Source organism: Panthera leo, chromosome E3 (assembly GCF_018350215.1).
Source record: "Panthera leo isolate Ple1 chromosome E3, P.leo_Ple1_pat1.1, whole genome shotgun sequence".
In the NCBI taxonomy this organism is placed as follows: domain Eukaryota; kingdom Metazoa; phylum Chordata; class Mammalia; order Carnivora; family Felidae; genus Panthera; species Panthera leo.
The window spans coordinates 37,981,194-37,998,503 of record NC_056694.1 but is presented as its reverse complement, the minus strand read 5'-3'; the positions used below and the strand labels follow the sequence as shown (position 1 = coordinate 37,998,503).

At 45.4% G+C, this 17,310-nt stretch overlaps 1 protein-coding gene across 3 annotated transcripts in view; it reads right to left on the bottom strand.

Moving 5' to 3' along the window:
* The window catches only part of LOC122209604 (CREB binding protein), a 124,640-nt gene that overhangs the window by 102,636 nt on the left and 4,694 nt on the right, over positions 1-17,310 (bottom strand). Inside the window, exon 1 of one of the 3 annotated variants that reach the window (XM_042921609.1) lies at positions 3,392-4,367. The exons of the other annotated variants lie outside the window; for them this stretch is intronic. Coding sequence (XP_042777543.1) covers positions 3,392-3,437 — 46 coding nt within the window. The 5' untranslated portion in view covers positions 3,438-4,367. Of the gene's footprint in view, positions 1-3,391; positions 4,368-17,310 lie in introns of those variants that run through there. 3 annotated transcript variants of the gene reach the window in all.

Below are 17,310 nucleotides of genomic sequence, written 5' to 3'. Positions count from 1 at the left end.
AGATCTCACAGGTTTCGTGGGGACTACGTGAATTAATAAACGTAAAGCATTCCAACCAACAGTGCCTGTGGGGCTAAGTGTTCCATCGTATTAGCCGTTATTACCGTTCCACAATAACAGAAGGTTTAATAAATTACTGTATAATATTACAAAACGTTACTTATCTCTTAAAATAATGTCGAAGACTAAAAAGGTAGGAAAATATGCATGTTATGCAAAAACATGCAAATGACATCGTATGTAAAATGGCACGTCAAGTAAGATTAGAACTGAAGTACGTGCACGTGGGCAGTGGCTGGACAGCAACGGGCCAAAAATAAAGAGTGGTACTGGTCAAAGTGGGGGGGTGATGAGTGCATGCGTCTGTTTCCGTTGTTTAAATACAGCCACTCCCGCTCCCACTCCCCACTCTGAAAAACTGAAGGGTCTTCTCCACGGCGGCAGGACCGATAGACTGCTGACCCAGCAAGCCCCTCGCGTGACCGCTCCAAGGTTCCTCTAAGGAAGGGCAACACCGTCCCAGCTGCAGGAGCAAGAGTGACTCAAGAGCCACCCACCACAAGTACCTTCTTGCAGGGATGCAATCCCAGCAAAGAGAACTGAAGGCAAGTTGGCCAAGACTGTTCTGGACAAGGTTCTCCTTCCTTACAGTAAGGCATGCTCAGGAAGAAATCTCCCTTTCCCTCCCCAGACAGGAGAGGAGACACCACTCACACACTAAGTAAGGACGGGCTACAGCAAAACTAGACACTGGGTTCATGAAGCCATCTCTAAGCTGAATTATCCAACTCTGGACCCTCCCTGCCTTCAGATTTCCTGTGATGTGAGAAAATACACTTCCTATCATTTAAGCCATTCTAGCTGAAGTTTAATGAAACGTGTAGCCGAAGGCATCTTGGTATCGCCATCATGTCTATGGATGAAGTTCACACTCCTTCATAAGGCATACCAGGCCATCAGGAGTGGCCCCTGAGCAACCCCTGGCACCTTCTGATGTGCCCTACCTTCCAGCCACAACACGGTGGGCTGTCATACGCAGAAATCCTTCTTCTGGATGCTCTCTCTCTTGGTCACAACACCCCTCCCTCTCACTCAGGTTCAACACAGTGACTCTGAAGACTTTCTTCAGGCTGCCCCTGCAGAGCGGACCCGTCCCTCTTTGCGGCTTCCAAAGTTCTCTGTACATACGTGTTATGTACAGACCACCTCTAATACATATCAAACTCATCCTACCCAACTAGAAGGAATTGGAAATTACTTGCAACTGTACACACACACACAGAGTTTTTGTAGAACCTGTGAGAGCAAGTTGCAGACAGTATGAGCCCTTCTTCCCAAGTGTTTGACCACGCATCTCCTAAGAACACCATTTTACAAAAACACAGCACATTTATGAAATTTAGTAAATTGAACTCTGACCCAATACTTAACGTACTGACTGCCCTTACTCAAATGTGACCAGTTGTCTCATGAACACCCTTCATCACATTCCCTCTCCTGGTCTAAAGCCCAATTCCGGGCCCCAGTGCACCTCACTGTCATGTCTTTGTCTTTTCATCTGGGAAGGTCCCTTAGGCTTGTTCTTTCATAACTCTGACATTTTTGAAGAGGACAGGCCAGTTGGTTTTGTAGAACGTCCCTCGATTTGGGGTTGCTTCCTCCAGATTACAGGACATGTAATTAGGAAGAGACACAGGAGCTGACTCCTGGATACAACAGACAGCTGAGACACAATCACTGATCAGGGCTTTTTGCATCTCGATGTGGTTTGGTGGGTTCCATTCCATAGCTCTTATGGCATCATGTTGTCCTGAATTTGGAGATTCACTAAGGTCTCCAGATACAAAGAACACATCAAATAAAATTTTTTTAAAAAAACACATGAAATCAAGGAAAAAGAAAACAACTCTCCAAGGTAACTCAAGTTGTGTTGCCTTCCAGACTCTAGCCACACGCACACGTTTTTATTCCGTATTCTTTTAAGATTTCATTTTTAAGTAATCTCTATGTAGACCCAACGTGGGGTTCCAAGTCACAACCCCAAGATCAAGAGTCACAGTCGCTACCAACTGAGCCAGGAAGGCGCCCGTACTCCACATTCTTAAAAAACAAATAAAAAAACCCAAGAAACCAACAAACCAGTGTGTGTGTGTGTGTGTGTGTGTTTTAATGCAATGCTTCTCAACGTATGAACATGAAAATGAAACTACATCTAAACCAGCAAGTAGGAACCATGATGACAGAGATCGAGTTTCCTTTCTATTTCCCAGGGAGGGGATTAAGAGACGGTGTCAAACACTGTAAATCCTTAGAAGGAAATGAACTCCAAATATTTAATATCTAAAGTTTCGAACAACCTGCGGAAGTTCCCTGACTGGCTCTTCCAAGCGTCTGGAAGCACTTTTCCTAGGAGAGGGCAGCGAGGCCAGGACCAGAGCAGACAAACCTGAACGCATAAACACGGCAGTGTCAGAGCGAGGGTCCCCACTCCGGTGTGAGAATGGGCAACGAGGAAGGAAAAGGAACACCCGTGTCCAAATCCTGGCTGAATCGACCAGCCCCATGTCCCTGAGCAAGCTGCTCCACGTGTGCATCTCACTTCCCTCGAGTGTGAAACAGGGCCGACATCCCAGGGTTATACGAAGAAAGCTGGAACAGGGCACATGCTGGTTTTCTTATTCCATATTGCACAAAAACTTTTAAATATCTTACCTTTAAGGAATCACCCACCATCCTGTCACTCTCAAATTTACCAGTTTGGGGTTGTTGTTTTTTTTAATGGTTTACCATACCTCTACTCCAAATGCACACGCAACTTTGACAAGTGTCACAAGGCAGCATGTCTTGGGCTCACTTTTGGTTTGTACTGGTTGACACATTTTGTCCACCTTGACCACTTTTCTCATCTTATTTCAGCCCAAACGCATCTCCCAGCCATTCAGCTGTACAAAGAATTGACTAATTCTACTCACGTCCTCACCTACCAGTCCCAACACTTATGAACGTGTATACACCCAAATAGACAACAGTCTATAAAATAAAGACGGCTTGCGGAGGGCCATCCGTACTCACAATACCACCCTTCTCACCATTACTGTCACCGTGTTCCCTATTCTCCAGTTCAAAAAATTGACAACGGAGAGTCAAGAAGGAAAGCCAGGATATTGCAACATACACAGTTATGCTTTCTACACACCACAGTGTCCCAACACAATGGTTGGGCAATACCAATCTGAATCACCGGAAGTTCCTAAAATTCAAGATTGAGTGTTATAACTTCCAGTCCCAGGTAAGTTCCCTTCTCTCTACCAAGTTACCGGGGGACCGACCCAGGAGAGAACAGAGCTGAGGCTGAATGAGACTTATGGGACCATGCTTTCCAGGGGCTCACCTCTCGCAGGAGACTTCTCTGTCACACGGCAAACCCCGCCTGTCATGCCTCTATAGCCAACCGGAATTTTCTCTCTTGGGGCTCTTCGGATGCCACCCTAGAGTCCGTCCCTTTCATTAAGCTGATGTGAGAAAAAGGTAGCTATAGGCTTCCCGGTCTCTGTCACACTCCTACAAAGTTAGGACATCCACAGCATGGAAGGTCTTCATCCAGCATGGTCGCAAGGGATGTTTCACTTCTAGACTGCTCAGAGAAACCCTGCTCCAGGAAACAAGCCCCTCTCAACACTGAAAGACAAGGCATCCTACACGTGTTCTAAGATCCATTCTTATCCACCATTATCAGAAGTCAGTATTTCATCTTAAACAAGTAAAGAACTACTATCAGGTACCCTGAAAAAAAGCTCTTCATTTTACAAATCAAATACCAGGTAAGTAGCTGAATCCATCCATCCAGCCTGTAACATCTGGAAACAGTTTTGTTTGAAGAGTCTGATGCAGCTGAGCCAATCATCCACAAAACACATCCTTCCTCAGGTTTTCGAACTCTCCTCTTTCTGTCGGAACACCTTATTTTTTTCCTTTCAATGGCAATCGGGGCCCCAAATTCTCCGACTGGCAGAACTGATTTTTCTTTCGAATGTACACAATCGAGTTGATCAAATCTTGTACTGGCCAGAGGTAGTAACTCTTCTATAGTCGGCAGACATGACTGAGTCTTAAAAGCATACGATCAACTCCCAGTTAAAATTCACAAGGCTTTAAGGACCATGACCGAGGGATCGTGTCTACTCAGTGCCTTGCATAAAATGCTTCTGTGAATCGGGCTCTCTACAAACCCCTTCACGCTGAGGGAATGAGTGAATTACATAGAAGAGTGCCCAAGTTACAGGATACACAGTATCAATTTTAACACTTGCCTTGTGTAGCCAAAGATATAAAATAGTCATCTTAACATTTATGACTACTTTCATAAAAGAGAAACAAAGAGAACAAAATTCAATAATGAATTCTCCCCCACCCTGCTTCCCCTTCCCGCAGCCTCATTATCCTGCAGGGGACCAATCAGGTTACTTCTCCCTCCAGCTCCCCCTCGGCCTCCATGGCCCTCCATCCCATGGCTGATGTAAAGATTAAACGGTATTAACACAGAATAAGAGATGTTAGCTTGAGGAAAAACCTAAGAGTGAGAGTTTAGACGCTGTTTCATGTTCATGTTTCTCTACTCTCAAGCATGAAACTCCCCTCCCACAGATACCCTGCCTTCCCCACCCACGCCCACGGCTCTCTGCAGCCCTTACTCTCAGTGAAAAAGGTCTGCTTTTGTTTTTCTTTCCGTAATTTCTTTACGTCTCTTTCGGCATTACTCGTACTAGAACTATTCAAATGTTTCTCTTAAATCTTAAAAACACTCAGCACTTTTATACATCAGCCCTGGAAACTTTTACAAAAAGAATTTTTAATTCCCGAGACAAAACTGGATACAAAAATTAATCCAAACGGGCAAGGCATTCTGAAAAGGCTCATATCTAAAGAGGAGGCAAAGACAGAAGGGTAAACACTTTCACAGGGTTCTAATTCTTAGATGATCTGGAGACCATTCGAGACCCCCGTGGCACAGTCATTAATACATTAGTCAGACACTCGCGACGCAGGAGCCACAGCCCGGTGTGGTGAGAAAAGTACCTCGAGGTCTTGATTCAGGCCCATATCTGTCACTTCCTCCTCCTACACCTCCTTACTATTTCCTTAGCTCTAAAATGGAAAAGAAAACGGCACTTCCCTCTAGGATCATTGATGAAAGGATTAAATCGTACAACGTGGATACAGCCCTTAGCCTGACAAGCAATAAGGGTCCCATCAATATTAGTCACTGTCTGTCAGGGCACCATCTTCTGAGGTCGCTGTGAGGACTAAAAGACACATGCACATCAAGGACCTGACACCCCATGTCCGGCACAGGGTTCGTGCTCAACAACAGTCCCCTCTCTATGGTAAAGCCCTAACAATGTGTGACAATTCTAGGAGAATTAAAGCTTACTCTGCTTTGAAAATTCATGGGATTGCGTGGATAATGGGACAACTCTTCAACGACGCAGAATTAAAACATTTTTAAAGGAAAAAGAAAGAACACCGTTTTATTAGCATTTAGACCATTACAAATAATTTTTATCTAGGCATTTAAAGACATTCCCGAAAGACTTTTTTTTTTTTTTTTTTTGTTACAATGACTATTAGGAAATAATTAAAGTAAATTCCTTCTAAAATCTTCAGTGATTCAAGCTTTTCATGCAGATACACCACCCACTAATTAGCACAGAATAATGAGGTTTTTACTTCATTCTCAACAGTGATCTTGTATTGAACAAAAAAGTGCTTCCCCTCCTCGGAATCACTATCTGCTCATGAGCCAGAGCAGACTTGGCTGGGGAATCTGCCTCCTCCCGGCCTCCCTATGGTGCGGCTGTGTCCTCGCTCTCGAGACTTCGCTCCATTCAGGGCTAACGGGGCTTATTTGAGACTCGAATAAAAGTCAGCCCCCCCAAGGATTATAATGTAACTGAGGGAGACAGGCCATGGACACCAAGTTACAAAGGCAAACTGTTAACACACAAATATCGGATATTACAAGCAAGTGGAGTAAGGGAATGAACGGAAGCAAGAAAGTCTTCAAACGAGAGGCCAACTCTGAGCAGATCTTTAGAAGGAGAAGACGTTGAGACAGGGACACTGGAAATGGGGAGGGGTGGAAGCAGGGAGCTGAGCAGACAGAACAAGCTAGCCACTCTGCTTGCGGTGAGTTTCAACTCCAGCATGGCAGGAGTCCCTCTGCAGGTGTGTGCAGTGATGCAGGAGGGAGGGACCCACTAGAAGGCTCTAATGAAGAATGTCTTTCTGGGGACGATCCACCAGTAATGTGCATTTAAATAATTGCTCATCAGGGACACCTGGGTAGGTCAGTCGGTTTAGCAACTGACTTTGGCTCAGGTCATGATCTCACAGTTTGTGAGTTGAAGCCTGGCATTGAGCTCTGTGCTGACGGCTCAGAGCCTGGAGCCTGCTTCGGATTGTGTGTCTCCCCCTCTCTCTGCCCCTCTCTTGCTCATACTCTGTGTCTCTCAAAAATAAATAAACGATAAAAAAATAATAATCGCTCATCAGACAGAGCAGAGCATAGGACAAAAAATAAAACCCAAATTCTATTCTCTAGTATAAGTAAGTCTCATGTTAGGAGTTACAATACAATTTAATTTATTAAACCCAAATTTATAGCTAATTTATGGGACAAATATTCATGTTACCGAAGGATCCGCCCAGGGAGACTCTTTTACATGGAAACCTACCCAGGAAGTACTTTTAAATATTTAAATACCATGAACTATACCATCTGAAGCAAGGGGAGGGAAACGAGGGTACCGTAGTAGATAAAACTAACGGAAATAAAACTACAGCACCTTACAAACTACGGTGTAAATCAGAGGGGACATACCTGCTTTATTCATATACTTTTTCAAGAGTAAGTCTACCCAAGAAAGGTAGAGTCTGATGTACATAATTTACTATTAATATCTGAGCATTTTCTTTTTTCATTCACAAATGCATTTCATGGTTACTTTGCTTCAAGTATCAAGAAATCTTGTTTCAGGGCGCCTGGGTGGCTCAGTAGGTTGAGCATCCAACTTCGGCTCAGGTCTTGACCTCACGGTTCTTGAGTTCGGCCCCGCGTTGGGCTCTGTGCTGACAGCTCGGAGCCTGGAGCCTGCTTCCCATTCTGTGTCTCCCTCTCTCTCTGCTCCTCCCCCGCTCACGCTCTCTTTCAAAAATAAACATTAAAAAAAAAAAATCTTGTTTCACCAAATGTTTGCTGTTTACCTTCCCCTTAAAGAACCCAAGACAGTCCTGACTGAAAGTCCTGTCACGCTGGACCTCAATCACCAGAGTCCTGGAATGGCAGCCGGCCTCCTGGCCTCGCTCGATGAGCTTTACAAGCTTACAAGCTCCAAGTGCTGTGCCCAGAGGGCTAGGACAATTTAAGTTTCCTAAACGTGGTTTACGTGCTGACCCCCTGAAGGGAAGAGATTTTAAGCCTTCCTAAGACAAAGGCGGGACAGAAGATGCTGTCACAGCAGCAAACCACCACTGGACCAACCGTAATTCACTCAGCAGATTCTCAACTGTAACCAGATGGTCTGGAGCAGAGGGAGCAGAAAGAGGTTCACTGTTCTCCACCACCACGGCTGAGGAGCACCCAGAGCCAGGGGGGCAGGGGGGCTTAGCCAGCTGCCTATCCGCTCTGCAACTCAATTAATAATCTGGGGGAGGGGGGGAGCCGCCTGGGTGGCTCGTGTGAATGTCTGACTCAATTTCAGCTCAGGTCATGATCACAGGGTCATGGGATCGAGCCCCGCGTCAGGCTCTGTGCTGAGCATGGAGCCTGCTTAAGATATTCTCCCTCTCTCCCTCTCTCTCTCCCTCCCTCCCTCCCCCCCCCTCTTTCTACCCCCACCCTCCGCCCCTCTCCCCAACTCACGCTGTTTCTAAAAAAGAGAAAAAAAGAAAAGTCCTGGAAGAGGAGGAATATAGGGTGCTGTGCTAGCATCCAACGTCTGCAGAAGCAAGCCTAGACTGCAGGTGCCAAGCTGCCTCAGACTATCTGGCTACAGCATGAGTAACAAGCAAGGGACATCGGAGACCAGTCCTCTGGCCCAAATGCTGGGAGATATAGCTGGCAGGCAGCAACACCAAGACAGGAGAAAGGGGGAAAGACCGCTGTCTGGACTTGGGAGGTGTCAGCGTACAGGATATAAAAGTGTGTGGGCCTAGGAGAGCCCGTAACAGGAAATGAATACACGAAGTCCAAAAAGTACACCAACATCCAGACAAATGAATATCATTCAGCACCACAAGACAAGACACAGAGGAACCTTAAATGTGTATTACTAAGTAGAAGGAGCCAATCTGAAAAGGCAACATACTACATGGTTCCAACTGTAGGTCATTCTGGAAAAGGCAAAACTATGGAGACAATAAAAAGGTCAGTAGTTGGGGGGGGGGGGGCGGTGAACACGTGGAGCCGGCAGGGGATGGGGGAGGTTTAGGGCAGTGAAAATACTCTGTATGATATTATAATGATGGAAACATGTCAATTAAGCATCCAACTTTGGCTCAGGTCATGATCTCCCGATTCACAGGTTCAAGCCCAGCGTGGGCTGTGCTGACAGCTCAGATTCCATGTCTCCTTCTCTCTCTGCCCTTCCCCTAGTCACACTCTCAAAAATAAATAAACATTAAAAAAAATTAATACAAGTTAAAAAAAATAAAAAATAAAAAAAAAAAGAATGCACAACACCAAGAGTGAACCCTTGAGTAAAGTGAGTATGAGCTTCCGAGTAGGTTTATCGACTGTAACAAACACGCGCTAAGGGGGGTGCCGTGCGTGTGGGGGCAGGGCGTATATGGGAAATCTTTGTACCCTCTCCTCAATGTTGCTGTGAACCTGAAACTGCTCTAAAAAAAAGTCTTAAAGGGAAAAAACACACACACGATAAAATTATAGCTAAATCCCAAGCGACTGAGAAATACAGAATCATGGAGAATCACAAGCTAAAGAATTACCTGAGTGTCCATCAACTAGACAAAATTAATAAGTAACAGAGACAAAATATCCAGTGATGTCTACGATGGATCTGAGTGTGCTGCTTTTCAAGCTTTAAGAATCCACCAACATACAAGCCCTTGAAGGACAATTTGATGATACGATCAAAATTACAATGCATATTCCTTTTAACCATTAATTCCTTTTTAGGAATCTGTTCCATAGACATACACATAATCGCAGGGCTGTTCATTAAAGCACTGTTTGAGAGGAAACAAGACTGGAAATAACCTAAGTGTCCATCTGGGGGGAGCAGATGAAATCAGTTATGGCCCATCTCATATAATGGATACTATGGAAAGGGATAAGGAAGCTCTTCAGGGGCTGCTATCTGCAGGTCTGCAACAATGTGAACAGTTTGTTTCCTTACTGTAAGGTAAGGTAAGAAGGAAAGGCAGAAAGGGGGCAAAGGAACTAAGAACAGCGTCTGCCTGAAGAGAGAAACCGTGGAGGAGAGCACAAGCTACTCGCAGCCGTTACCTGCGGCACTAGGTAGAGGGAGGGAGGCTTTCACTCTACAGCTGCGTGTCCTCTCATTTTTGAACCATGCGAAGGAACTATTCGTTTAAGTAATTAAAGAAATTGATTTTTTTTTGTCGGGCAGCCCCTGGGGTGTCCAGGCCCCGGTGATTAGCTCGAGCCCAGATGATAACACCTGGAACACTTCCAGTTGGAGCGTCTGCAGTTTGAAGATGAAACCTGAAATGGGTTCAATATTAGTGTAAAATAGTTTCAGTGTTCACATGAGCTTAAAAGACAAAAGAAAAAGCACTTTAAAGAGGGACTTTCCAAAAACTACTATTTTTTTTCCTAAAGGAACGTGACGATCTACATATAACATTTTGTAGCCAACGTAATGGTAAGATAGATGTTGCTCACGCTGGGAAAGCTGACATTATTTTAAAATAGTCAAAGAAACATCAGGTGGCTGTCAGGTCCTGCAGCTTCTAGCACATCTGTGAAGAAACCTCTACTTGAAAGATTCTCTTAAAATCAGAGCTTGTGACAAAGCAAGTGATGACTGGACATCACTCTAAACACGATCACATTTTCCTGTCTCTGGATGGCGCCTCTAAGTTAGTCTGCACTTGCTCAAGTCATTTGTGCTACAGGTCCAAAGATGTGTAACAGAATTAGCCAAATCTCCACTTCTCACCATTTGATAGATTCTCCTAACCACAAATACTAAAGATGTTTTGCTTTGGATGTGATTTACTCTTTCACTAGTTTTGTGATGCAGGTATTATATTTCTGGATTTTTTTTTTTTCAGCATCAAGAAGACTATGAAGTGCAAAGCAGAGACCCCCCCCACCCCCACCCCGAACTATCTTCAGTCCCCCATTCCCAAGAAAAACAATTTCTAGAGATTTCCTTCTGGAAGTTTAAGTACACACACTTTTTACTCCTAAAAAGGATCTAATTATTATGTATGTTTTCCATCCTTTCTTATTTAATAACTCTCAGACTTCTCTTCCTTTTGAAGGGAAGATCACTTTCCCTTACCCAAACCAGCAACAGCAGGCAACTCAGCCGCTCTCCTCCTGAAGGACCTTTCGGCCACCGTAGTGTTTTGCGATCTCTAGGTTGATTAACTAAAGTAATGAAGAGACCTGGAGTGAACGTGAATATTCTTAGAAGTCCTACCAAACAAGAGACTGATTTTTTACTGTATCCTCTTGTGTACAAACAGGTTGTTAAGCTAGAGACACATGTATATCATCAACTAATAAGGCAGGTAATCAAAACCACAGGTTTTAGGAATCCTTTCCAGAAACTGGGTAACTATAAACCAGGTGTGAACTGGCTGCATGACGGGATGTGCAACATGACAACAGTAACAGAATCTCCGACAGTCTTCAGGTGACATGAAATTCATTTTTACTAACGTTTTTACTAAACCTTAGTTAAACTAAAGTTTTTACTTTAACTGAAGTTTAAACTTCAATTCTCAGTTATGGTATATAAACTCTAAAATCGTTTTATGTTAAGTACAGCACCAAAATATTTTACCATAAAAAAAAAAAAAAAGGATTTTTAGAATGAAGCCTGCTCTTCAAATATCAGTATTGCCAAGAGCTCTGAGACATTGATCAGTCTGGGGCCACCTACCGTGGAGCAACACGTGAGCTGTGCCACATACAGGAACAAGCAAGAGAGAGCACGGGCTCCCACCTGTACAGTATGCTCTAGAATGGCCCAGAAGGTTGGGGATTCCGAAGGCAGGAGAGGGAGGCCTTCCCCAAACCTTCTTCTGTGCCATTTCCAAGTTTGGGCTCTATGAATATGTTACCCACACTCTCAAAAACAGTTTTTTAAAAAACGTTTTCAAGAAAATTATGTTTGTGCAAAAATCTCCTAACAAATTAAGTACACGAATTGTGATTCGTGGGGCTTCTCCTCTCACAAACCCGGCTTGTGGGGAGGGAAGGCAGCTGTCAGCTCTCCTGCAGACAGGAACCTGGATGAAAAAATACACCCTGGGAAAAGCTGATCTAGATTTCTGAGAACCAATCACAGTAGCTTCCTCCAACTACCCTGGATGCAACGGGTTTCTAAAAGTTTGTATTGTTTTCAAACCCTAAAAGGATGATCTGGACTCCCTGGTCTGGCACCAGGAGCTGTCTACACCCTTACCTTGCCTTCAGGTGCCCAGACCGACGCCCCCACCCCCAAGGTGGTCCTTCCTCTGAGCAGTTTCCCTGACCGCCCGTCCCCGGGGCCCCGCATCCTCCCAGCACTGATCAGACTGTGTGATCAGACAGGCACCCATGGGCCGCTGGACCACCTGCCCGCACCACCACTCCTCTGGCCCAGGGGACGGAACCACCGTTCTGCGGGAGCACCACAGACGAGCGGTATCCCACACATAATAAGCACGTATCTCTGATCCGAATTACCTAAGCATTTAAATCTCTGAGTAAAAGGATGAGGTGGGACAGCAGAGCCTGGCCCAGGCCCACCCAACACCCGGCGCAGGGCCACCCTAGCAGTCTCCGCCTCTCAGAAGCAAGACCGCGTGGCCTCTACACGGTAGCCCAGTGAGTATACACTAAAGATAAAACCGGCTTTTGCAAAAGTGTTGTTACACACTCAGGGGTTTGGAACATGCTTCCAGACCTTCACAATGGCTACTTATGCTGTTCCCTACACCCGGAACGGTACTCCCCACTCCCATCTCCTACTCATTTTCAGGTCTCCATGCTAACGTCACTTCCCCCAGAAGGCCTTCCAAGACCTTTCGGAAGAGACCGTCCTGTGCCTGCATCGTGCAAGGGACCATCACCTCCCCTCCTAGGTACTCAGTCACACCTGACCACAGTGGCCTCCCACGAAGGCAGACACTGGACTTGGACTCGTGTCACAGTGTCTCCAGGACCAACGCCACAGTGCAAGAAGTATTTTCTAAAGGAGAAAAAAATCCTAAATCTAAAACAACAAATATTTTTCCAAGCGTCTTTAAAAACTGGTCCCTTTGAAGGGCGGTCATAAATACCTTCAAGAAAACCATGAACAAACGAGAGAAGTACGTGTCCTCAGGGCTGTGCTGTACAACACAGCAGCCAGGAGCCACAGGCGGCTGTGTACATTTACATTAATTAAAATTAAATTTGAAATTTAGCTCCTGAATCACATTAGTAACAATTTACTCAACAGCCACAAGCTGCCAGGGACTCCGGCACTGGGCCGTGTGGCTACAGAACGTGTGTGTCATCATCACAGATAAAGTTCTACTGGACGGTGCGTAGAGGCTATCATGAGAACACTGGCATTTCAAACAGAGGGAATGGCCAAATCTACTCTCTTACTGTTGGGAAGAGATCAGTTTTTCCTTACACTTTCAAAGACTGAGAAAGTCACCAGTGCAAGCGTAAATAGCCAACTATCTCCCAATAATTCAAATGACTCTCTCACAGACTTTTAAAGAGAAGTTCAACCCTGGGCAGACTGTGCTCTTCAAAAAAACCCAATCCCACTATGAGTAAGAGGCATAACGACAACAGCACAGAAAATCTATCAGTACTTCATTACTTTGTGTCATTTTCAATGAAAGTTATTTAGTAAATAAAAGGTAAGTAAGATTTAACGTAAAGGCACAAATTCAGAGGAAAAGCTCTTTGTCCACCATGGGGCAATTTTTAGTGGCCAAACCCACAAATCACCACACCCAAAATACCTAGGAGAATGGCAAACAGTACACTCCACTGAAACAATTTCCTATGATAGAATCTGTAGAAGAGAAAATCCCCACAATTCAGCAAAAAGCTGAATCTGTTCCTTTCCAGACCAGAGGGAGCCGACCCAGTGGGGAGATTAAACTTCACCGACATCCTTCCCACCAATCAACCTGACTAAACTGCATAGTGATCCCAAGGCCATTTTCTCCCCTAACTCTGTTTTCTGAAAAAGAAAGATTGTTTTTACGATTCCTCCATACTTGCTTTTCCTTTTTCACTAAGTCCTAACCTAAATCAAGTCCTTGTTCTGAAACAATACTAGAAAAACAATTCCGTTTCCACTTCAATTTTCCAATACAGAATAGTTTTTAACTTCAAACACAGACTGAGCAAAGTGTGTCAAACTATCACCTCGTCTGTAGGATTCCCAAACCCCAGCCTCTAATTCATTCTTTTGCAAGACTGCCAGACCCCACTCACACCAGCCCTGGTGGGAGAGAGAAATGGGGGGGAGGGCGGCACTTTCCCATTTATTCGGCAAGAAATTTCATGGATCCAGTTCTGGGTCAGGCTGCTCACCTGTATCATCCCAATGCCCACCGGCTCAAGGAGAAGGGTATGTCTAACGGTTTCCCACACAGTTAAACACCAGTAACAGCTGCGGCAACCTGCTAGACACCAGGAACCATAGTCGCCCAGTATGCAAAACCGATCAAAGTGAAAAAGGAAAACTCTAGGGGGGAAAAAAGTCCCTCTTACAGGCGAGACCCCCAACCCACCCCCCCACCCCCCTCCGAGCTCAAATGTAAAGTCACAAGCCCAAGTTGCAGAGCTGATAAGCCGGGAGCTGAGACTCTGTCCACACTGAGCGAGGCCCGGGTGCCTTCCTTACTACCATGCTGCCCGCCTCCCAGTATAAAAAGCTCTGACATTTCCTTCAACTCTGAGTCATGGTTAGAAGGTTCTACTTTTAATCAGGTGACAAATACTCAAAATATTTTAATCCAAAGGAACTGGGTCAAGCTTTTATAGCCCATAATTGTCAAAGCAAACCCTAATTATTTAACAGATTTCTATAGTTCCGAATGTCATCATTCAGTTTGTAATCAAATATCAGATACTCCTTTATTGAAATATTGCACAAGTCTCTCATAACATATAGTTTTTTTTCTGGTTATTTCATCGGTTATTCGAACCACAAAGTGAAAATATGTCTAAGTGGTACCGCTTTGATTTTAAAAAATCCAAAATATTTGGGGGGTAGTGCAGAGGGAAGCCTTTGAATTATAAAAAGAATCTGCTTTACAAGAGAATCGTGCAATGCCACTGAACAGCTTACAACTATTAAGGACCGACTACTGTACCCAATGTGGCACAGGTGTATCAGAAAGACTGGCAAGTTAAGAGATTTTCAAACAGCAGCAGATGGGACACCTAAGAACAGGAAAGTCAGATAAAATCAGGTGAAATTTTTTCACCATTAGATTTTACTACTGTTAGCGACGGTTCCAGTAAACATTCCTGTGATTGATTAATGGAAACGAAACACGGGGGAAACTGTCACACGGGATGAAATTCCTGTCTGTCCAATGGGAAGGTTTAAAAAGAAAGGAATCCAACTTTTAGACACAGAGCTCAGAGACAGCCCTGCTTCCCCAATTTAGAACCGGACACACCCTGAAGGCAGTTCTTCAGAGGCAGCAACAGTCACCCCTTATACTGTCTAAAATCCTGGGGGAAAAGGAGCCGCCTCCGCTTCGGTGCGTGCCTTCTGTGCGCCCGCTCCCGTGTCTGAAGAGACTCGTGGCTGGTCAAGTCCAAGCCGAGCTGGGCAACCTCTGCTCCGCTCCCACGGGCCCGCACGCCGGCACGGTCAGGCGCTCCCGACAGCGGACCCCAGCCCCCACGGCAAGTCGACGGCAAAAGCCCCTCAAAGGGCACTGACCGCCCCAAGGGCTTAGATTTCCCTGTCAGTGATGTACTGCGATATGAGAATATTCCCAAAAGCCAAGTTTAAGACTGAGCTGGGCAAGTGTGGCGTCCCTTCCCCAGTCAAGGCAGGCCGCAGATGACCACGCCAACCCTGAGGAGCCCGCCCAGCAAGCGTGGGATGGCATTTCTAAGGCGGGATGCGCCCCCAGGCAAAGGCCTGAGTGTGGGCTGGGGAACAGCAGGCACACAGGCTGAAAACCAGAGCGCGTGGCCCAGAGTTTGAGAGCTTACAAGAGACCGTCTGGGACAACCAGAGGACTTCAGTAAGCGCCACGGGCCGCGGATCATACCCAGAGGCCATGCACGATGACACTCACGGAGACAAAACTGCTCCGAGTGGCCAAAGAGCTTTTCCCAACATGACGGAAGGCAAGGACACCGGCGGGCTTCCCCAGCGGCCCGGTTCTCCGCTCTGGCTCCGTAGGGGAGGCCCGGGAGGCACCAGACTATGCGAGCGGAGGGCCCACCAGGCTACTCCTGGTGTGTGCTTCCCTTGGCCAAGCTCCTTACTGGTCCCCAGGATGTGGCTCAGGTGCCCCCCCATCTAGACATCCAGCCGTGGGCTTCTGCACACAGTGGCGTTCAGCGAAGAACAGATGAACACATAAAGCCCTCTTCAGATTGCCCGGACTCATGTATTTTGGCAGTTGATAGCATTTTGTATTCTTTTCTCGAGTTTTGCCTCCAAGTCTTATTTTGCTGACAGTTCTAAGCTACTCAGAGCCATCGATCAGAATCCTCTGTATACTGCTACTACCTAGTGGTACTGCCAACTCAACTGTTGTTACATACACAGTAAAGAAACACAATCACATATTCATTTGCTGCTCAAAAGTGTCCACAAAATAGGCTTCAAACGAGTTAAGAATTTTCAAAACACATCACACCGCCTAAGTTTTTGCAATTTTAAACTTTCATGGTCCTCCTGTTTCTATTAAAAATATATATATAATTGGGGGCTCCTGGGTGGCTCAGTGGGTTGAGCATCCAACTTTGGCTCAGGTCATGATCTCACGGTTCATGAGTTTAAGCCCCACGTCGGGTTTGCTGTCAGCCTTCAGCACAGAGCCTGCTTTGCATCCTCTGTCCCCCCCACCCCCCACCTCTCCCCGACCTCATGCTCTCTCAAAAACTAAAAAAACATTTTAAAAAATTATATATATATATATATATATATATATATATATATATATACACACATATATATGTACATATATACACATATACATGCGCACACGCACACACACACAAACAGGCGCCTGGGTGGCTCAGTTGGTCAAGTGTCCGACTTCAGCTGAGGTCATGATCAAGTGGTCCATGGGTTCAAGCCCCTGCATCAGGCTCTGTGCTGACAGCTAAGAGACTGGAGTCTGCTTCAGATTCTGTACCTCCCTCTCTCTCTCTGCCCCTCCCCTGCTTGCACTCTCTCTGAAAAATAAATGTTAAAAAACTAAAAAATATATATACACACATATATATGTATATATCATATACATGTATATATATGTATATACATATCACGTACATCATATACATGTGTATATATGTATATATATGTATATATGTGTGTGTGTGTGTGTATATATAAATAAAGATGGAAACAAAAAACAACAGTCTTGACTACAGAATTCTCTCCTATATCCTGAGCGTGTTACACAACAGATCTGCCTGCTCGTGAGCCTGCAAGGATGCATGCATGTGGCTACTGTGACTTCCAGGTCTGTCGACAAACAGGCTGCTGGTCCAATGACAGGAGCACTTTCAGTCAGCCAGGACTACGGGGCACACCCACTTTTCAGAAGAGAAAATCGAGGATCTTCAGAGCATTAATCCCGCATTCCATCAGTGTCCCACACTGTGACCCCAAGAGCCAAATCCCTGGCACTGACAAAAGTTACTAGTTTTACTGGCACAAAGCCACACCCACACGTGTACGTACTGTCCGGGGCGGTTTTCATGCTGAAATGGCAGTGTTGAGTAGTTATCACAGAGACCATATGTCATGCAAAGCCAAAAATATGACCTGTGGCCCTTTACAGAGTGTCTGTCGATCCCTGTATTCCATAAGAACGGCTTCGGAACCGTGCAAACTACAG